The following is a 22,549-nucleotide window of genomic DNA, read 5'->3' on the forward strand; positions in this document are numbered from 1 at the left end:
CAGGTGTTAAAACTTCTTATTGATTACAAGTACGTCAGCGGTCTACTACTTATGATCATTTAAATTTCTGCTAGGACCGTGCTCATTTGACCGTAATCTATAAGAGACCTTCCTAGAACTTTTCCCAAGTTGTCTTTCACTGACCTCTCCATGCGCTCCCAAAATCCACCCCACCAAGGAGCACGGTCAGCAGAGAATTTCCACGTGATGCTATGAGCAGACAGATAATCGCCAACCTCACTTTTCCTAATAGTGTCATACACACCATGAAGTTCACGAGAAGCACGTTTAAAGCACAAAGCATTGTTAGAGTAAATCACTGAAGGGAATCCAAGACGTGCAGTGAAATGCCGAAAGGCTTCCAAGAAACTGTCTGCTGTTGAGCGTATAACAAGCTCTAGATGAACAGCGCGTATTACCGCGCAAGTGAATAGCACGATGTAAGATTTCTGTGTTGGCTGACTTTTCAAGTACACTGGCCCAATAAAAGCTACACCAGCAAAGTCAAACGGTTTTGACACATTCACTCGGTCAGCAGGTAGTGCTTCCATAGGATTTGTCACAGGCTTCATCCTTAATCACGCGCACCAGGTACACCGCCCGATCACTCTTTTCACACAGTGCTGCGCCTTGGTCATTGAGAAGCGCTCTCGGAGTTCCGCGATGGTTGTTGCGACTCCTGCTTGCAGAAGCCTGAGGTGTAGGCCGGTGGCAATGAGCTCAGTTGCGATGTGGTCACTGGGAAGCAGAATCGGGTGTTTGATGCCCTCGTGGTAAACGACATTCCGAAGCCTTGTTTGAATTCTCAGCAATCCGTCCTCTTCCACAAAAAAAGGGTGCAAATCCCGAATTGTCGACACCTTGAGTAGATCTCGCCCAGTCTGGAGGGCTGCTAATTATTCAGCGCCCAATTGTTTCTTTTGAATGACGGACAGCCAATACCTTTCAGAGGTGACAAGCTTCTCCGTCGTTAGGTGTCATTGAGGGGTTGGTCGGTCATGGCAGGCTGCGACAAACCTCAGTATCTAAGCCAAGACGCGTATCACCCGCAACCAGGAACTATACTTTGATAGATCCAAAACAATGTTCACCGATGTCGAGGACGAATAGAGCGTAACAGTGTCTACTTCGGACTCCTCTTTTAAATAATCTTAAGGAGCATTTAGATAAATATTCGCGTGTCTACGCCATTCTTCGCTTCCGGCCAACTGAACTGGTCCCCTCAACCAAACCTCCGTGTCAAATAGATTTTTCACCGATGTGCCCCAGGAAACTAGGTCTGCTGGGCTCCCTTTCCAGAACAATACTACTATTAGAGAGAGTTGGAAATATCTTGGTTATCTGTGATTCTGTTTTTTACAAACTGCTGCCATCTTGAAGGGATGCCTCGGATCCAACCCAAAGCCGCTGTTTAATCAGTCCAGAAATAGAATTTGGTAGAAGTGATTTCCTTTATGTCAGTTATGAACTTTGCTGGTCGGGCACCCAATAAACCTCCAAGAACCTCGACCGTGGAAGTTAAAGCTGCTTTACGGGAGCAACTCGGCCCTTTGTCATGAAAATCTGACCTGGTGCACCATCGCAGTTGTGCCGCAGGTAAGCAACAGCCCCGTGAGTGGGTTTGCTTGCATCAGTGAATACATGCACCTCATAATCCAAATCGCTGATTGACAAATAAAACCTGAGCACTGAGTCTTGATGTCACGAATTTTTCTGCACCACATATCCCATTCTTGGGCAAGTTGAATTGGAATTTCACAATCCCAATTTATTTGTATTTGCCAAGTGGGCTGAAAATGTAATTTGGTGCGTATTAGAAATGGTGCTGCAATGCCGACAGGGTCAAACAAGCGAGCGGAAGTCTGAAGATGAACCGTTTCGTTGGATTATTTACTTCTAGACATTCAAGAACAGGATCGATGTTCAAGCTTAGCCTGTCTGACCTTGTCTGTTCGCGTAATACGGCTGTTCTACTTAGTTTTCTAGGTAAATGCAGTTAGTTTCCCACTTATTCTGTAACTTAATTCCAGCTTTCTCGAAGATTTCTGTACCTTAGTCGTATAGCTCACAGGCGTCCGATGCGGTAAAAACACTGGTGACCATGTGTCACGGGTCCCGTTAATTCGGAAGGCGATCGCCAGGCTAATTCCAAGGGCCGAAGTATCGACCCCCCGAACCGCACCACGAAAGCGCGGACAATTTAGAAGTGGTCCTTTTTGGAGCTCCAGCGGACGCCAGCTGTGGCCCAAAGAACAAGTCAGAGACGAGAGTTGATGAACAAAACAAAATTATAATCTTAATAATGGCAGATCAAAAACAATACACAAGTATGCACACTCCACAATAGTTGAGTACAATATGTCACCAATCCAACAACGTACTACACAATACAATCAGCCACACTCGAAACAACGGACACAGACACCAATACGCACTACAATGCAGTCCCATGCATTGAAACACCAAGACACTTAAAAACTAAAGAGTTAGAAAACTTATTCAGTCCAAAGTTCTTGGAACAAAAGTCTGAATGATACTCTTCCGAGAATCACTCACTCAAAGTCCAGCGTTGTTGTCGTTCCGCTGCCCCCGAAGTTTCTCTTCCAGGAAACCTCGCGTCTTCAATTGGCCACTCTCCAAGCTTCAAACTTCTTCGCCGGAAACACGTCGGCTTCACACACGCAGCTGTTGCCACGCGTGTTCACTCGATAGGGGTAGACACACACTCTTGCCTGTAGCTCGAGCCTTCACCCCTCATGGGGAAATCCTCTTCTTCTCCACTTCCTTCTTCTCCTCCTTTGTCACGGAAGACAAAAGGCTTCGCCCACAAGGCCGTACACCCTACGCACTCTGGCGCATACTTTCTTTTTCTCCTGCTTGGTCCTTAAGGACAAAACCTTCACCGACAGACGTGGCGGGATACCCTACGCACTCTGGCGTTAACTTCCTTCTTCTGCTGATCTCTCATCTCGGCTGCTCGATTAAATACCTTCCGCGCGAGATTCCAGAAAGTTCTCATCATTTCGTCGGCGCGATGCGCAGCGAAGGCTGAGGAAAAGGGTGAGACGATACGGGGGCCGTCCGCGACGGATGACTCAACCCGGCATCACCACGCCCCTTTCCATCGAGAAATTTCGAGGGCTTGCTCGGCCGCCGATGTGGGGTGAGGAGGTTCGTCGACGAACCTACGCTTCCGAGGGGAGAAGGACGCGTGCCCGGGGAGTCTTTGGATGCTTCTTTTCTTTTTTTTATCGTTGACCTCGCGGCGCTTCGACGCGAGAATTTGGCGGCGCACCCTTTTTTGAGTGCTCGTTTTGTGACACTGCCCCCCACTTTAAGAATATTATCTCATATTATTCAAAACCACACAAACGAGCGCGAACAGTCCCCAAACTCTCAAAAGACTAACATAGTCCGTCGCTCATGACATGTCTCATTCACAATAGATCACTCAGTACAATTGTACATTGTAATTCAATCTCACAACACATGAAATATAACCACGGGTGCATGAGTACAACACTCCATCACATATTCCAAACAATACAAATGTACAAAGTTCTGTCTTTACAACAATTATACAATACTATACATCACGTCACAGCACAAACACTTCGACACTTGTGACACAGGATAACACAATAACAACACAGCCAAACGCATTCCGATTTGACCTCAGCACCTATCCTAAGTACTTCGAGCTGCGCTTGCGCCCTTTCTTGTGGTGCTCTCTCGATCTCTTCTTATTGTTTTTCCTTGGTTTGTTCCGGCGAGTTCTTTCCACCGATGGTATCTGAGGCGACGTCTCAGCCATCGTTGTCACTTCCGACATGGTTAGCGGGTCATAACGTTCAACCGATCCTCTCACCCGCTTGTTCATGTCACGACATTAGGCCTGGCTGGCCGACTCCGTCACCTTTACACTGTCGGTCGGTTGAGGCCGTGCCGACGTAAGTCCAGCTGCCCAGCACGTGAACTCATTCAACACGATCATCTTCTCATTCACTGTCTCTTGCACCGCGACTTCACCTTGGGCTCGAGTGAGATCCGTCACGGCATGCTCCTCCACTGTATCTCGTGGTCACTGGGTTGGCGAGGGCTCCATCTTCGGGTCTTCCCCCAAACATTCTGGATCATTCGGCCCTCGCGCCCCGTCGATGTTTCCGATGACGAGGTCGTACAGGGGGGTCGTCATGCATAGAGCCGTAACCTTGCCGCTGAAGTACGGGGTTTTGACCTCAATTTCTGCTTCGGGAAGCATCCGAACCGTACTGTATATTAGGCAAACTGGTTTCGTTTTGTCTGTTAACTCCCTTTCCCGTACCAAATTTCTCCGCACGATAACAGTGGAGCTGCCGGTATCTCTTAACACCGTAACCTTCTTGCCCGCAACTTTTCCAGGCAGCGTTGGCATTCCCTTCGTAACACTGGTTGGCTGTTTTGTCATTACAGCACCCACAATAGGAAGTTTCTCCCCATTTTTCAACTCTACGAATCCGTTGGTGATGGCATCACCATCGGATCTCGGTGCTGCTAGCACACAGGATACCTGGTGAGTTTGACTCACTCCGTTACGACAAGCATCTGCTTTGTGCCCAGTCTGACCACATTTGAAACATTTTACAACCGTAGGGCTCGTGAAGTTGGTTCGACGGTTGTTAGCGTGGTGACCCACTCGGTTACACAGAAAACATCGCGGAACACTGTCCGGTGCACGCTTCTTTTGTTCGGGTGCCGAATTTTTCGAATCTTCGGGACACTCCTTCTTGACCTTGGCCAAATTAGTTCCACCTTGCGCTTCCAAGAATTGATCAGCCAATTCAAGCATGCCTTCAAGTGACTCAGCCTTCCTCTCTTTCAAGTACAGCGACAGGCTTGAGTGGCAACTGGTAAGAAATTGCTCTCTAATGAGGAGCTCTCTAAGCTCATCGTACTCCTGCGCTGTCCCTGAAAGTTAAATCCATCTGTCGAAATAATGGCAAAGTCGGGCGGCACACTGCGTAGCCGTCTCACCATCAGCTGGCTTTCCTGTCCGAAATCTGTCCCGGAAATCTTCCACAGTAAATCTAAATCAATTCAGTAAAGCAGTTTTCACCTTTGCATAGTTGGCTGCATCGGTCGGCGTCAGCCTACCGTACACACTGAGCGCTTCACCACTCAAGCAAGTACTCAAAGCAGTTGCCCATTGATGTTCCGGCCAATTCTGGCTCCTCGCAATCGTCTCAAATCGGTGAAGGTACGCGTCAAGGTCGTCTTTCCTTTCATCAAACGCTACGAGTAGCTTGCTTGGGTTCAAGCGGAAGCCGTGGTCCTCCCGTTCGCTGCTTTCAACTCTAGCTTGGACCGGAGTTTCACTTCGCTGTTGCAAACGGAGCCGCTCGAGTTCCATCTCATGCTGTCACTGTTATTCCATTTCCTCTCTTTCTTCTTTCGCCCTCTCAGCTGCCAGTCTTTCTTTCTCCAGCTCCAACTTCAATTGCTGCTCTCTTTCTTCTTTCAGCTGTCGCTCCTTTGCCTCTCTTTCTTCTCTCGCCCTTTCGGCTGCGAACTTTTCTCTCTCCAGCTCCAACTTCAAGTGCTGCTCTCTTTCTTCTTTCGCTCTCTCAGCTGCCAACCTCTCTCGCTCCAACTCAGCTGCTTTTTCTTCCTTGGCCCTCTCAGCTGCCAACCTCTCTCTCTCCAACTCAGCTTCTTTTTCCGCTTTGGCTCTTTTGACCGCCAACCTTTTTTTTTCCAGCTCAGCTGCCTTTTCTTCTTTGGCCCTTTTTTTTTCTTCTTTTTCCTTCTGGGTGACCCACTTCCGTAGTTCGGCGCCAGAAAGACCCATCTTCTCACCAAGAGCTACTAACTTTCGAGATCCATTGTGTCTCGCAAATAAAACCTTGCCGCGTGCAAAAAATATCTGCCTAAATCAGTATATCTGAACACTCCCCTGCACTCATTAACGAGAACACTGAACAACACACAAAATCGTTCCGATAGCACTATCAATAACTTGAGGCTCTTTCTCACTACTTTGGACACACTGTGCACCAAAGGGTCCTGTCGCGGACGCCAGAATAATTGTCACGGGTCCCGTTAATTGGGGAGGCGATCGCCGGGCTAATTCCAAGGGCCGAAGTATCGGCCCCCGAACCGCACCACGAAAGGGCGGACAATTTAGAAGTGGTCCTTTTCGGTGCGCCAGCGGATGCCGGCTGTGGCCCAAAGAACAGGTCAGAGCCGAGAGTTGATAAACCCAACAAAATTATTTTCTCAATAATGGCAGATCAAAAACAATACACAAGTATGCACACTCCACAATAGTTGAGTACAATATGTCACCAATCAAACAACGTACTACACAGTACAATCAGCCACACTCGAAACAACGGACACAGACAACAATACGCACTACAATGCAGTCGCATGCATTGAACAACCAAGACACTTAAAGACTAAAGAGTTAGAAAACTTATTCAGTCCAAAGTTCTTGGAACAAAAGTCTGAATGATACTCTTCCGAGAATCACTCACTCAAAGTCTAGTGTTGTTGTCGTTCGCCTGCCCCCGAAGTTTCTCTTCCAGGAAACCTCGCGTCTTCAATTGGCCACTCTCCAAGCTTCAAACTTCTTCGCCGGAAACACGTCGGCTTCACACACGCAGCTGTTGCCACGTGTCTTCGCTCGATAGCGGTAGACACACACTCTTGCCTGTAGCTCGAGCCTTCACCCCTCAGGTGGAAATCCTCTTCTTCTCCACTTCCTTCTTCTCCGCCTTTGTCACGGAAGACAAAAGGCTTCGCCCACAAGGCGGTACACCCTACGTACTCTGGCGCATACTTTCTTCTTCTCCTGCTTTGTCACTAAGGACAAAACTTTCACCGACAGACGCGGCGGGATACCCTACGCACTCTGGCGTTAACTTCCTTCTTCTGCTGATCTCTCATCTTGGCTGCTCGATTAAATACCTTCCACGCGAAATTCCAGAAAGTTCTCATCATTTCGTCGGCGCGATGCGCAGCGAAGGCTGGGGAAAAGGGCGAGACGATACGGGGGCCGTCCGCGACGGATGACTCAACCCGGCATCACCACGCCTCTTTCCATCGAGAAATTTCGAGGGCTTGCTCGGCCGCCGATGTGGGTTGAGGAGGTTCGTCGGCGAACCTTCGCTTCCGAGGGGAGAGGGACGCGTGCCCGGGGAGTCTTTGGATGCTTGTTTTCTTTTTTTTATCGTTGACATCGCGGCTCTTCTGCGCGAGAATTAGGCGGCGCGCCCTTTTTTGAGCGCTCGTTTTGTGACACCATGTCATCCACGCAGAAAAAACGCACCATCTTCTCTGCTGTTCGGCGATACTTTCCGGATATGCTCTGCAGATGATACTGCAATGGTGCACTCAGTAAGAAAGGGCTTGCCGTAGTGCCAAAGGGCACGCGAGTCATGCGCTATTCGCAAACGCGATTCATGTCCTGCACTCCTGAGGGCGTTCTTTCAAACCACCAGAATCTCAGAGCGTCTCTGTCACTCAGCCTGATTCCAGTCTACAGAAACGCTTTCTGGACGTCAGCAGCGACGCCAAACTGATGCTGACGAAATCACAGCAGCATACTCAACATGTCGTAGCTCAGGTTCGGGTCTTTTTCCAAGTGGTCATTCAATGAAGTCACTCCTGAGGCATGGGACGAGGCATCGAAGACAACCCGGAGTTTCGTGGTGGTGGATGATTCTCTAATTACTTCCCAACGGGGCATGTAATATTTAGTGGTAGCCACATACTCGATGACGGGAACTCGGTCAGCATGACCATCAGTAAAGTACTCTCTGACTGCTGCGTTGTAATGAACTAGTACTTCTTTGCTCTGAGACAACCGGTGAAGTAAGCAGCGAAGTCACTTGATTGCTACCGCACGATTATCGTGCAGGTCTCATTGCCTGTCTTTCCAAGGCAGATATAATTCGTACCTTTCATCTCGCTGCTCAACACTTTCAATGAAAGCTTTCCGCACCTTCTCATCGTGGTAAGATGGTTCATCCGCATCTGTGATCCCGAAGCTTTTGAGCTGCCAGAACTATCGTAGTTCTGAGCCTATGCGTTCCTGCATCATGGCGTTGCTCATGCAACAACTTGCCCGTAGTACACAAACGTTTGCGTTTGTAAGTGGAAGAATGGTTGCATCATTTAAAAGTCCCTGTACTGTCCAACCGAGTATAGTCTGAATGAAAGGAAGACTTTTGCGATCTTTATGACGAGTGACTTCGCTCCCAAGATTCTTTCCCTGTTGGTCTGAGCCAATTAATAAGCTAATGCCTTCTTCCTGGGTGATATGCGGAAAGCAAAGTGCATCAACTAATTGTTGACAATGATTTCACAACTCTTCGATTCGTGGTCTTCGTGGTCTTCGGGTACTCCAGCGACCACTTCACATGTGCTTGATTTCTATTGCTGCTTCCACGACATGCTAAATATTATCGTATTGGCTTTGTAAAGTAACTTCGACTAGTCTCCGACGTGCACTGCGATCATGTTTGTTTCCAAACACGCTGATGGTAATGTCAATTTTTTTAACACTTTCAGGTTCAATTTTCTGGAAAAGTCTTCTTTAATGAAAGTGCGCTGGATGCCATTATCCATGATGCCTCTTACATCCGTCATGTGGGCGTGCAGTGCTTCGTTAGCCTTGGCAAGCTCGTCGGTGCTTTTCTCCAGACGCTGAAGAATGCTGCAAAGCCCCACCAAGTCAAATTCATCGGAGGCTAGGAGCTCATCAACGCAATTGATGAGCGTGGTGCTGTGTTGCCGTCTAGCTGATCTCGTGTTTCGCAGGCGTCCCGTGGCCCTCCTCGAAACCGGGTCGGGTTTCGGCACCAATGTAAAATCCGAAGACTTCTTTCATGGAAAACCGGGTTCAAAAGACCAATACGCGAGGAGATGAAGAGCAGAGCGTCTCGACGCTGCCGTTTATTGCGGCGTAGATCCAAGAACCACCTCACCACCCACGCGCTAACCCTCGTCCTTCTCTTCCTCTAGTGCGCGCTATGTCCACTATTTTTTACAACAAGTCCAAACATGGTAATCATGATATGCGTGTCGTGTAAAACATGACTACATGCTAGGCTCATAGCCCGATCACGGCCGTTTTGCTAGCTCCACATATACCAAGTTTGGTATTCCGCAGCGTGAATGGATGGTGAAGGTAAATGACACGTTCGAACATAATAATCATGATATGCGTGTCATGTAAAACATGACTACATGCTACGCTCATGGCGTGCTCGCGGCCATTTCACTAGCTTCATATATACCAAGTTTTGTACCACGTGACGTGAATAGACATTGAGGGTAAATTAAACGTCTAAACACGATAATGATGAAAAGCGCGTCATGTAAAAGATGACTACATGCTATGGTCATAGCGTGGTCGCAGCCCTTTCGCTAGCTCCACATATACCGTATATGGCATCACGGGACGTCAATGCATGACGACAGTAAATGACACGTCCAGACAAGATAATCATGACATGGTAGCCATGTACGGCATATTTCACGTCTGCCTTGCAATGTTGTGCTGATTTTATAGTGTACTAACGACCTTCCCCATTCGTGCCTCGCACCCGCAGGTCGCGGGTTCGAATCCCGGCTGCGGCGGCTGCATTTCCGATGGAGGCGGAAATGTTGTAGGCCCGTGTGCTCAGATTTGGGTGAACGTTAAAGAACCCCAGGTGGTCGAAATTTCCGGAGCCCTGCACTACGGCGTCTCTCATAATCATATGATGGTTTTGGGACGTTAAACCCCACATATCAATCAATAAATCATTCGTGCTTCGCATATAATCGATTCCCACTGTACGTGAAATTTGCCTTTTTTGCTGCAGGTTTCCACCGCCCATTATAGAGCCCTTACAGATGCGATGCCTCCGCAAGAGAAAACTTACTGTACATTGAAGTTTGCAGGATATCGTATGGAGGAGACTGCCAAAGAAAAAAAATGGCAATCTGATCAACAAGCGAAGTAAAAAGACTGCCGCGTGCTACGCTCACACGTTACACTTTATGAAAGGAGTTGCTCTTTTTTTCCTTTGATGGAACTAGCGGTGTTTCTTCATTGTAACGCCCGTTCAAGAATCTCCCTTCGAGCCGCAGAAGCAGGATACAGGGAGGAGGGTGCATGCGGTCGCCGTGCGTCAAGACTTTATTCAGACTGAACGTCACCCGTGCTGCGACGACCACGGGCTACTTACAGGCACGTTTTGGTCACTTATAGTCGACCATTTATCACTGGGAATTTTATGGTGTTCGCTGAATATGTTTGGCAATGTGAAAACGAACATGGAAATGTTTGGCTTTTTCAAGAACTACATGACACCTGCTCATAGTTTGATGTACCTACTGCCTGGTATGAAGCACTGTGGTGTAGTATAGCAGTGACCATTTGCACTTTTTCCTTTTTTCAGTAGCCTACCTGGGCGAATATTTAGTTTTCATAAGAAAGACGCCGTTATGCTATATGTGCGACCTTTTGATTTGGATGCAGTCGAGAGTACAGAGAATAAACACGACACTGATATTGCCACTGTGCTACCACAGCAATCGAAATTCAGATGACAAAAAAGAAGACGGTGACAACTCGGACACTTTCGCTGTGAAAGACGTGGGGAGGAAATGTAGGTCAGCTAATCGAAGCTTTTATTTCGGCAAAATTGCTTCTCAAGTACGATAGTCCAATGACATGACAAGGCCACTGAGTTATCTGGGGCATAACTGCGCTTCGGATGACCACCTCATAGATATCCGTACGCGATACGAGATATAAGAGTAAAATTATGAGTCAGGATAGGAAATCAATATGAATGAATGACAATAATGAGTCCAGTTTTCCCCCATACAAGTCTCCAGAAAGGATTAATGCTGTAATGGCTCAATATTTCTGAAATTTAGATATTTAGCACCGAGACAAAACAGACCGCAATGAAAAAAGTAATGCTTTCACAGACGAATTGATTCGTTTTACAATTGCCTATTAGGAAAGTGCACCAGCTGCCATGCTTTTCTTTGTAAATTTGACCAAAATAAGTGCAGTAACAGAAAGAAAATATACTTTCCTTAAGTTCACCCAGAAGATTCTGGCGGTGATTTTTGCTCGTACGTGAAAAACAATCACAGTATATCCACGAAGTGAATGATGACGAATTGGGCGAAGCTCTCTGCAGCCTGTCCTCATGGTAATAAGAGTGCGGATGCGTATGACCAATGAGGAATTGGCAAACGTCAGTTCCTCGTTCACCAACGTCTCAATTATGTTCTGAAGTACGAGGGCAGACTGCCCGAAATGGGCGCACGAATGCACGGGCAGACGCACTGACGGCCGCACGGAAGCATGGACGGACTGATGGACGCTATGTCCAAGTGATCATCGTTCACTTCGTGGGTGTGGTGCAACACCGTTTTTATTGACATGGAATGCAATGCAACTGGCTAGTACGATGGCAGGGGACGTACGACCCACAGCGTAAGAAGCTCGGCCCCCCCCAAAAAAAAAGAACACGCGCACGCTGGAATCTCGTGTGCTGTCTGCGGCTGTCTTTGCTGCGGGCGGAGTCCACGCCTTCTCGCGGTAGCCGCGCGCGCCAGGCGACTCTCGTTCATTTTGAAGGGGCCCTACAACGCTTTTTGGGCATGGTCAGAAAACGCTGCCAATCGGTAGTACAGGCTCCCGACAACACGTGAGCCAAATAATACAGCGCAGCACGTGGTCTGGCATTCACTATAAATTATCAAAGTCAGCTAAAATTGCTTTGTCTTCACTTCACAAGTCAGAGAATATGCCCAAAATTACACGTAGCAAGCCCATCTATCAGCCACTGGCTGATTTAAGCATGGCGCAATCGGTCGTCACAGAGATTGCCGTGGGAGGCTGCTACTTGTTCAGCACGCGCGCGCGATCACACTGACAAAGCCGCGCACTTGAAGAAAAAAAAAAGAAAATAGTTTTCAAGGTCAGGAGGCGCACGTGACGTTTTTCTGTAGCCCTGCCATCTCTCCCTGCTTAGCTTCCAGCGCTTTTGTTGGGACGAGAGAAGAGAGAATGCAATTGCAGCATGTGAGAAACATTTGTAACTCCACTCGCACTAAGCAAATTCTTGAAATTCTTGCGGTGTTGAATTCGTGAGGCAATAAGCTCGTCCAGTGAATTCATTCTATAGCTACTTGGAAAAATATTTTAGGGCCCATTTAGGTTCATTCTGTTGGGGTACGCGGCGATTGGGACAGCCGAAGAGAAACACGCCGTGCGCCCGCCATCTCGGAGGGCATTTCTAGCCGCCAGCTGTGTTCGTCTGCTGCAGCACCCTGAACATGGCGGCTTGTAGTAGTTTGCATTGAGGGTGTTTGGGGCGCCCTTTTGTGAAAGGCATCAATTACCAAGATACCGCGTGGACCAAGTAGACAAATTAGCGTTTCCATTGATGATGATGGTAGTACTGGCAGCGCCTCTTTCCTAGCGCTCTCGCAGTTCTCTGCGCCGCTCCTACCTTTGCTGTCGTTCTACAATAAACAGTAAAGTTTAATGCTACTTGTTTCGTCAAAAATGGTTTCTGCCGGATGGTGCCACGTTAAAGGCAATATAAAGGTAGCACTGGTCCTGCAGTGGTCTTGTTGTACAACATTTTTCGTTCAGTCTTTCGTGCAAAAATATTTCCCAAATTTGAACTTTCCTATATAAAACTTTAGGCAATATCGCATGCTGCTGTCACACGAAAAGATGCTCACTTGTTCGCATTTGGCGGCTCGATTTCGTAGCGTAGGCAAAATAACCAGGAATGACACTTACAGCCGGAAACAGATGTAGATGTTTTCGAATGTGGCGCGAAATTTCACATCAAAGCTTGGTCAGCTGAGCTGCAAATATGCAATGAGGTGGGTAACAAATTAGAACTACTTAGGTTAGCCGAAACACTTATGAATTTGCTTCCTGCTGCGGCCCACTTGCTTTTCGCTTTAATTAATCTCACTCGACCTTCTTACGACACTGTGCAAATGATGGTGCATTGCCTTTTGTTCTTTGCTGCAGACTGCGCGCTGTTGGCTTGCTCCACTACCAAGGTGAGTGTCGTCACGACGACGCGCTACAAAAGGCTGCTTACTTGGAAGCAGGGATTGATGTGGACCTTGTCACATAGTTCGCGCACGCAATTCCTATAGTTGTGAAAAACTCAGCATGCCAACTAGACCTGCAAAGAGGCCACTGATTAAAAGAGGGGGTGATGTTAAGATCTTTAAAACCAAGTTATCACTTATACAAATAAATAATTGGGTGAGTTGGTGATCCGTGAAATACGAGCGCATTTTGTCTGCTTAACTGCCCGTTTTGTTTAGCCGACACGGTGGTCTAGTGGCTAAGGTACTCGGCTGCTGACTGGCAGTTCGCAGAATAAAATCCCCGCTTGAAACGCCGCCTTCTCAATGGAAGCGAAAATGCTTGACACTTGTTAGGTTAGATTTAGGTACACGTTAAAGAACTCCATAATCACCAGCCTGGCTACGCCCACTGCTCGGCAAAGGCCTCTACCATGATCCGCCAATCAACCCGGTCATGTGCTTTCCGTTGCCACGTTATACTTGCAAACTTATTTGCGATGCGATAGCAAATATATGGAAACCCTCGGCTGGATTTTGCCGCTGGCGTCGGTGTCGACGTGATGCACCGTATATGTATACGTATCTATATATATGAAAACGCAGGAAAGAAAAAAATCCAGAAAAAGAACCACTCCGGCGCATGGTGTCGAAAGTGGGACCTCTGCTTCGTGACAGCGAAGCGTTAACCACTGAGCCCCCCCGGAGCGCATCCTTCAGCGTTCAAACGGCGAGCTACTTATATCTACCATTTACCGCTGCTCACGAGCATCCAGGAGGGAATTGGGATTTCAGCATTGCCAGCAAAATGGCGCAACGAGCACGCGTCGCGACATCGCTCTGCGGCGCCCGCTCTAATCTCATACGCGTACTTTGCCCGGCTTAGCGAAGGGGAGCGACGCTTCCTCACGCGCCCTTAACCCGATGCGGCGAGGAGATGGTCGTACGCCTTGTCTGGCCTCGGACTTTACCTGGAACACTTTTGCTGTAGTTACCGGGTTCATGAAATCACTGCAATTATCGCAGTCTCCGTTAGCGAAAAGCGCGCGCTTTTCAGATACAGCAAAGCAACAAATGAGATGCTTATTCGCGTGCATCCGTACCTGTGAGTACATTTTGTGTGTCATTTGTGTGTGAGGAACGCGGGGCATATTTAAATCTGCTTTCTACTCTGCGCGTGGCCTTTGAATTCGTCGCTATGTCGTTCATTGTTTCGCCTTTTCGGCAACGCTGTGACTTTTTTAGTCTCGTCGGCCCACCTAACTTTCTGTCTCCCCTTCGCGTGTTTGCCTTCTCCCGGACTCCAGTGACTTACCCTTAATTACCAGCGGATACCCTGCCTACGTGCCCGGCCCATGTCCCTTCCATCTTGTTGATTTCAAATATATATGATATCTTTAACCTCGGTTTGTTCTCTGACCCACTCTGCTTTCTTCCAGTCACTTAAGGTTGTACCTATCAATTTCCTTTTCATCGCTCGATTTAAGCTGAACCCTCTTTGTAATACACCTATTTTCTGCTCCGTAGGTAATTACTGGCAAGATGCAGCTGTTTTATACCTTCCTTGAGGGTTAGTGGCAGATTACCAATAATGCTTTGAGAATGCTTGCCCATTGTGATCCACTCCATTTTTATTCCTTTGGTTATTTCACTATCACGGTTTGGCTCCGCGGTTACTACCTGTCCTAAGTGGACATATTCCTTTACAACTTCCAGCGTCTCTCCACCTATCGCAAAGTGCTGTTTTCTGCCGAGACTGTAGCACATTACTTTAGTTTTGTGCACATTCATTTTCAGACCTACTTTTCTGCTTTCCACGTTCAGTTCTGTAATCATGAGCTGTAATTCGTCCCCTGAGTTACTCATAAAGGCAATGTCATCAGTGAATCGCAGGTTACTAAGATACTCTCCCTTAACTCTTATCCCTAACTCTTCCTAATTTAGGGCTTTGAAAACCTCCTGTAAACATGGGGTGAATGGCATTGAAGAGATTGTGTCTCCGTGCCTTACACAAATTCTTCATTGGGATTTAGTCGTTTTCCTAACAGAGAACTAAGGCAGCTGTGAATCCACTGCAGATTTGTTCCACTTACTGCTGATGTCTCGACTGAGTCAAATGCCTTCTCGTAATCTACGAAGGCTATGTATTGGGATTGATTGTATTCCACGCATTTCTCTATCACCTGATGCAATGTATAAATATGGTCATTGTGGAGTAGCCTGTACGAAATCCTGCTTAGTCCTTCGGTTGACCTCTCTAATGTCACCTTAATTTTATTAGCTAGTATTTTTGGAAATATTTTGTATAGAACAAGCAGTAAGCTGAGCGGCCTGTAAATTTTCCAGCCGTTGGCGTCTCTTTTCTTGGTGATGTTGGCGTTCTTCCAAGATTCTTGTACCGTTCTCGTCAAAAGACACTTTGTATATAAGGTAGCCAGTTTTTCTAACACAACTTTTCCGCCATCTTTCAGGAGGTTTGATGTTACCTTATCCTCACAAGCGGCTTTGCCTCTTTGTATTCCTTTTGGAGTTTTTCTTACTACACCGGTCGTTACTGGTAGAATGTCAAGTTCCTTTGGACTATTATTGTTTCTTACGATATCAACCTGGTTGTTCTCGCTTCTGCATAGCTCTCTGTAGAACTCCTCCATCTTCTCGACTATCCTATTCATATACGTTTTGACATTGACTTCCTTGTTCCGTATGCATGCATTCAATTTTTGCTTGTGCACAAGTTTGTCTTTGCAGCTTTTAGGCTTCTGCCGCTTTTTTACAGCCTGCTCAATTCATCCCATGTTATACCTTCTGAGGTCGGCTTCCTTACGTCTATTTATTAACTTCGAAAGCTCCACTAGCTCTATTTTGTCGGTTGCATTTGAGGCTTTCATGGTTTGTCGTCTCTTGATAATATCTTGCGTCTCCTGAGATAGTTTGCCAGTGCCCCGTCTAGTGACTGTACCTCCAACTTCCAGTGCACGCTCTGTGATGATACTAATAAGATTATCGTTCATTGTGTCAAAGCTAACGTCCGTTACCTCGTTAAGTGCCTCGAATTTATTCTAAAGTGAAACTCTGAAGCTTTTTTGTTTTGCTCTCGTGGTTAGTTAATTAATTGGCTTCTTTCGTATCAGCTCCTGTCTTTGCTTTTCTTTAAATATAGGTGAATACGAGCTCTTACCATTCTATGGTCACTGCATCTGATTTTACCAACTACTTCTACATCCTGTACAATGCCTGGGTGTGCACAGAGAACAAATTCGATTCCATTTTTAGTTTCGCCATTACGACTTCACCACGTCCAGCTATTGTTAGCCCGTTTTCTGGAGAAGGTATATAAGATATGTAAATTAAAACGTTCTGCGAACTCTACTAATAACTCTAGTCTGGTGTATTCCTCTATGTTGCCAGCAATTCTCTTGTGTAAAAGAACCCCGCCTCTAGTTTTCTTCAGCAACTAATACACGGTAGCATAGCACGTGTCCGTTCTTCAGCCCTTTATAGGCCGCACGTGTCCTCCTAACATAGCTGAGCCCTATTACATCCCATTGAACACCCTTTATTTCCTCGAATACGACAGCTAGACTAGCCTCACTGATAGCGTTCTAGCGTTGAAGGTAGCCAAGTTAAGATTCCAATGGCGGCCTATCCGGACCCCGGTATCCTTAGTACCCTCCGCTGCGTCGTAGGTCTGACCGCCGTTTGCACGTTGCTTCGCAGCCGCTGGGGACTGAGGCCGAAGGGTTCATTGCTGTAGTCAAGAAAGGTAGTGGCCAAGTACTTCACCAGGGTGGCCAGTACTGCTCTGGTGAGGAATGGCATTACTGGCGGGTGTTCGCCAGTGAAGCCGCTCCCGAGACCTCTTGCTCTCCTAAACAATTCCTTTATCAGGCGTTTTAGGAAAAGATACGATTGGGAATGGCTCGTAATCTGCATTCGAACCAAATTTTGTGATTTTATGCTAGGCTGCTGCGCAGTCCTTAAGTGGAGGGTTCTGTTGCACTCTTTTAGCACTGTAGAATACCGCCTGACCACCTTTCAGCTCTCAAGGCCACCTTACACGTAGCTCACCTTTTCTAAACTGCTGGAAAGTTCATTAAAACACTCGGCGTGGTTTCGAACCTCTGCCTTTACGAGCTTGGCTCGGCTTAGTGCCTTGGATGACCCTCCTTCTTCCTCGTTTATTCTCTCTTAACTTATTCCTGTCTCGATGAAATTTCACATTGTTGGCTTCGAAGTGTATGCAATGTCAGAGTTTTGCTGATTTCAAGTGGTCGCACACTATTTTGGCGTTTCTTCTCAACTGATGAGTTGCGCGTACCTGTTTTCCAAACTACTCGCTACATCTAGTGATTGTTAGCTTGAGCGTATACGTTGCGGATGGTTGGATTGCATGCAAATGAAACGCGGAAAGTTTCTAACTCCTAAAGAACAGACAGTCGATGCCTTTAGGGCTGTATCCTATTTGTTGGTGTTTGTAGTAGTACACAAAACTGTGGTAATTAGATATAGAGGTAGACAGTGGCCCTTAGTAAGGAGTCAGATATACGTACTAGTAATTACATCTACGGTTGGCCTAATAAAGTGAAATAGTGGATGAAAAGGTAACGATCGAGGGAATTATTTCTAGTTCTGGAAAGCGGAAAAGGGCAAGAAACTTCGTACAAAATTAATGACGTTTTTGCATCACTCACCACAAACTTGAACCGCTAGACCTCGACGACTCTCGGCACCACGCTCATACACAATGATAAGTCTACGCGACACATTTAGTTCATAAGTGCTTCTATGTATTGTTCTAAGTTTGGGCAACGCAACTGGTGTTGGTGGGTGCGTGTGATTTAAAATAAACACTTTAAATTTGCTTGTTTGTTTAGACAGTGTACAATTACAATAGATGTTTTATATGACGTAGCATAGAACTTTTATTCAAATATCAATACAAAGATTATGTTATGTTTGCTTAGCATATTACCCTTCGGAAAAAAGATTCCTGGCAAAGGGTCATGAACAGCGCGAAAAAGAACCATCGCAACATTTAGGTGTCTCAAAACTTATGTAGTAAAAAATATCATACATGGTTATGTTCGAATGCAGTTCAAGTTAAACTAACGCATCAAATTGCAGGAGTGTGGACCGCATCATTCAACCTATGTTGCGGGTGAATTAAAAATGCCAGCTCAAATTACATGCAGCAGGCTACATGAATTCGACGTAAATTCAAGCTTTGCGAGCGTTGCGTAAGATAATGCAACATACTCTAGCACGCAACAACTCGAGTAAAAGAATCCCAGGTGGTCTAAATTTCCGGAGCCCTCCACTACGGCGTCTCTCATAATCATATCGCAGTTTTGAGACGTTAGACGCCAAAAATTAGATGCGAAGCACCTTATGGTTGTGCTAAATCCGGTGTGCGACGTGATCACTCTCACAATGGGCGCCCCTGCCCTTTTCTTCTCTTCTGAGTTTCCACCCATTCTCGTCTCGCAACGGCAACGCAGGCAGCGTCTGGTAGCCTCCGCTCGCTCCCCCCTCTATCTTCTAGGCATCTCACTAGCGGCATTTACACCCTCATTTCGCATGCGCGTCCCTTCCTCTTTCTCTCCTTTTTATGCTCTCCCCTCTCGCCTCGCGACGCCGACGCAGGCAGCGTCTGCTAGTCTACGCTCACTCCCCCTTCTCTTTCTCCTCTAGGCATCCCTCCCAGTAGCGTTTACACCTTCATTTCGTATGCGCGTTCCCTTTTCTCTCCTCTACTTTACTCCCCTTTTCTTCCCTCACAACGCAGGCAAGGCAGTGTCTACTAGCGAGTTTCTTGTCTGAAACAGACTGCTCGCACTGCACAACCGTTCACTAGCCATTCCGTTTATACAGGCACAGGATCTTCATCTCAAAGGTAGTGCTGGTGGGAGGTTTCTCCTGTGCGCTATTGAACAATAAAAATTTGATGCGGGCACGTTAACTATGACATAAAACGGACAGCGGGTCTCTGTGTTCAGTTGAAGTCTTCTGTCTTTCATTGACCATTAGCGGCGATTGCTATGTTCCAGTAGGAAACACTTGCCCTTATCACTGACTGCTTTGCGCCTCCCAAGGTTTCTCTACTGTGCAACGTCACCAAAAGCGCCAACGCCAACGCCTCCACCAGTTTAAGCGTTCGCGCCCACTTCTGCGTCACATGTATACATGGTACTCTTTATCGGGAGGTGGGATAATTTTTTAATGTACTATAACACCGTTGTTTGTTACGCGCTCATATGCCAAGTATCGAGCTATACCGTGTGAAACCAGTGTTGCTTTCTTTCGGTGCATCAAGTCAACTATGCCTTTGTTTGAGATTGCTACGCCTGCTGTCTATCTACGGAATCACTAAATTCAGCCTGCTGATTGTGCAGAAACGCGCCCACTGACCTTCGCGCAATCCATAACATGAATGAGTTACCAACAACCGGCGAGGTAGGCAATAAAGATCCTCAAGAGGTCCAGATTTCGTTGAGGCGTGAGTGTCAGTGCAGTCAGTCATTTCACTCGCTACTCTCTGATTCGTGCTACGAAAGGCATAGCCGTGTGTAGCATAGTATTGTTGGCTCCTCACTAGTGCTGCTATCGCTATGGCGTGTTAAATCACATCACTTATTTTTGCCACTGAAGCCACGCCAACGCTGCATCTCGATGATCCCCAAAGCTTCAGCAATAATTTTTTCCTTCAGTATGGCTTCGTGCCGCAGTGCCGAACGTATTCGATCGAACCTGGTGTGAGTCTCCGTGCATAACCCGAAATCAAAATGCGGTGAGATGCATGGTTGAATTGCTGAGAATGGGAAAGTATTCCAGCATAGTCATCACCATGTTTGCAGCAAGCCCTTTCACGAAGATTTTGTGTACCGCGTTGCAGCTAAAATGTTTAGTGAGCACGGCGTGGAACTTTCTAAGACGATGTGGGGTTTAATGTCCCAAAACCACCATACGATTATTAGAGACGCCGTAGTGGAGGGCTACGGAAATTTCGACCACCTGGGGTTCTCTAACGTGCACCCGAATTTGAGCGCACGGGCCTAACTTTCTAGGGCAGCACACACAGAATTCACGATGCTCATTGACACCCGGCTTATTCCGTTTGTTTGCAAGCGGTGAAAGTGTCCTGCAGGGGTGGATCCAGCCACTCATTTTAGGGGGGGGGGGCAGCGAAAGTAACACTGGAAAAGTGGGCGTGGTCATTACTTTTTTGTTTTTACTAGCAGAAAAAAACCTTCATAGCACAAATACTGTCAATCTGTGCTCACAGTGGTTTCGCTCATTTGTCATGATTGGTGTTGGGAGGGGGACTACGAGCACTGAATCAAGGGGGAGGGGCACTGACAGAGTTTTTTTTGGGGGGGGGGGGGGGGGCGACCGCCCCTATGCTCTGGGTGCGCCAATGGTGACCTGATGCTGCGCTTTCTTGATTGGAGTATTCGAACCTGGTCGGCCTCATATACTACGCCTCGTAACATCGCTGCTTGATACGAGATACCGGCAAAACCATTGAAAACGAGAAATGGTACGCATAATTGGCAGTCAAGGAATCGACGGATTGAAATGTGCTCGAACATCAACACCAGTCAATACACCCCGCGCGCAGAAGCACGTGTAGCGTGGATCAAAGAAACAAAAATATGCGTGGTTGAAAAGGAGGAGAAAGATTTATTAGGCGCTGTGTACATGAAGTTGGTGTTCACCATGCGAGAGTCCACTGTTGGTCAAAAGAGGGCCCTGGTGGCCGCCTCGCCGTTGACCCACACTTGTGTGTCCGGGTCGGAGCTGAGCATGCAGCGTGGCTGGCCTCCAGTACTCCTATTCTCGTTCGATGAGTGACCTTCGGCTCGGAGAATGATTGCTCAAGCCTTGTGGAGGGCAGCCTCGTTGCTGCGAAGCGATGCATGAGTTGGAGCCCAGATTATTTGTATGGTGTGGTGCTTACGACTGAGGTTGAACGTGGAATTAGCAGTATAGGAGATACTTGGTTCCAGGAAAAAATTTCTGATGGCAAAATTGGAGGCACTTATAACTATGGCAATTATGTCGGAAGAGGCGGCGTCAGCCAAAGCAATGTCTTCCTCTTCCGCTACCTCTGAAATAGTGGTCATTATTGATCCTCTCGATATGAGTCGTCTTTCGGGAGTGGCTACGGTCGATGAAGAGGGCGGTAGATTTGGTATTTATGTCACATCTACGCATGATTTGGTCTATTTGCTTAATACACTTAAAAATAAGGAATTGTCCTATGTGCTCTTTTGTTTGCGTTGTAAACAGGGTGCATATTGCGAGGTATGTGCGTGATCGCAAGGTGTTGCCGCTGTTCCAAAGCAATATCTACTTTGGGATTTATTGTTGGTGTGTACCTGATCCCCGTTTCTGCTAGTGCGTCTGCTGGTGTCTACAAGAGTATTTCGTATTGGCCGTAAGGTGTGCTTCTGTTATCTCATAAAGGGTATTGGGTAAACCTAGGGCGAACAATTTAGCCATTGAAGTGTGCACTGGTAGTACTTTGTATGCTTCTAAGAGCAAACTAGTGTCGACTATGGGTTCCGTGGACGGTGTTAATCAGAGGTAAGAACTGCATCAAGAACTGAACCAATCGGTGTAGGTTCACTTTCTTCATAGCCACGTGTTTGTCACTGATTATTATTATCATTGTCGTAAAAACAAATTGCTGATAAACCCAGAAAAAATATGTGTGAAGAGGTTTATTAGTCGGTAAAGACACCGGCGAGACAGCGGCGAGACAGCGTGAAGAACCGTTCAGAGATCGGCACATCAACGAACCGCAACACGAGCCGAGAGAGCCGGGCGTTGGCGATGCTGCTCGCTGCATGCACATCTTCTTCACAATCGCCCCCGCTGAAGAAGGAGCCATCCTGGCGACCTAAGAAGTTTCAGTGAGAGGCTGATAATACGGTTTCAGGCGGGAAACATGGATGATATCACGTGCACGACAGCGCATGTCGTCCAATCGGGAAACTAGCCTAATCAGGTAATTAACCGGAGAAATTTTTTCTGAAACGGTCTAAGGCCACTCGTACCAAGGGACAAGTTTTGATGAGAGTCTCGGAGTTTGGTATGGGATGGCAAGCCACACAAGAGACCCTGGGGCATAGCTGGGATTCGGAAGGGAGGTGCTAAGGTTTTTTATTTTTTTTTTTGGCGTTGCTGCTCGTCCGAGGTGAACGTACGGGCGAGCTGGCGGCACTCTTCGGATTGTCGAGCAGCATCGAAGACAGGTGGACACTCGGAAGCATCAGGACAGTAGGGAAGTAGCGTATCGATTTTATGGGAAGGCTCACGTCCGTAAAGAAGAAATGTGAATATCCCGTGGTTGTTTGTATTGCAGTGTTATATGCGAATGTGACGTATGGGAGAACACGGTCCCAGTTGCTATGATCAGATGCCACGTACATTGAGA

At 47.2% G+C, this 22,549-nt stretch overlaps 1 protein-coding gene across 2 annotated transcripts in view; it reads left to right on the forward strand.

Annotated features, from left to right (window-relative positions):
• Positions 1-22,549, forward strand: part of LOC119175625 (solute carrier family 15 member 1) — a 441,245-nt gene that overhangs the window by 57,690 nt on the left and 361,006 nt on the right. The window contains exon 2 of one of the 2 annotated variants that reach the window (XM_037426528.2): positions 13,046-13,077. The exons of the other annotated variant lie outside the window; for it this stretch is intronic. Coding sequence (XP_037282425.2) covers positions 13,046-13,077 — 32 coding nt within the window. The remainder of the gene's footprint in view (positions 1-13,045; positions 13,078-22,549) is intronic. 2 annotated transcript variants of the gene reach the window in all.

Source organism: Rhipicephalus microplus, chromosome X (assembly GCF_043290135.1).
Source record: "Rhipicephalus microplus isolate Deutch F79 chromosome X, USDA_Rmic, whole genome shotgun sequence".
NCBI lineage: Eukaryota > Metazoa > Arthropoda > Arachnida > Ixodida > Ixodidae > Rhipicephalus > Rhipicephalus microplus.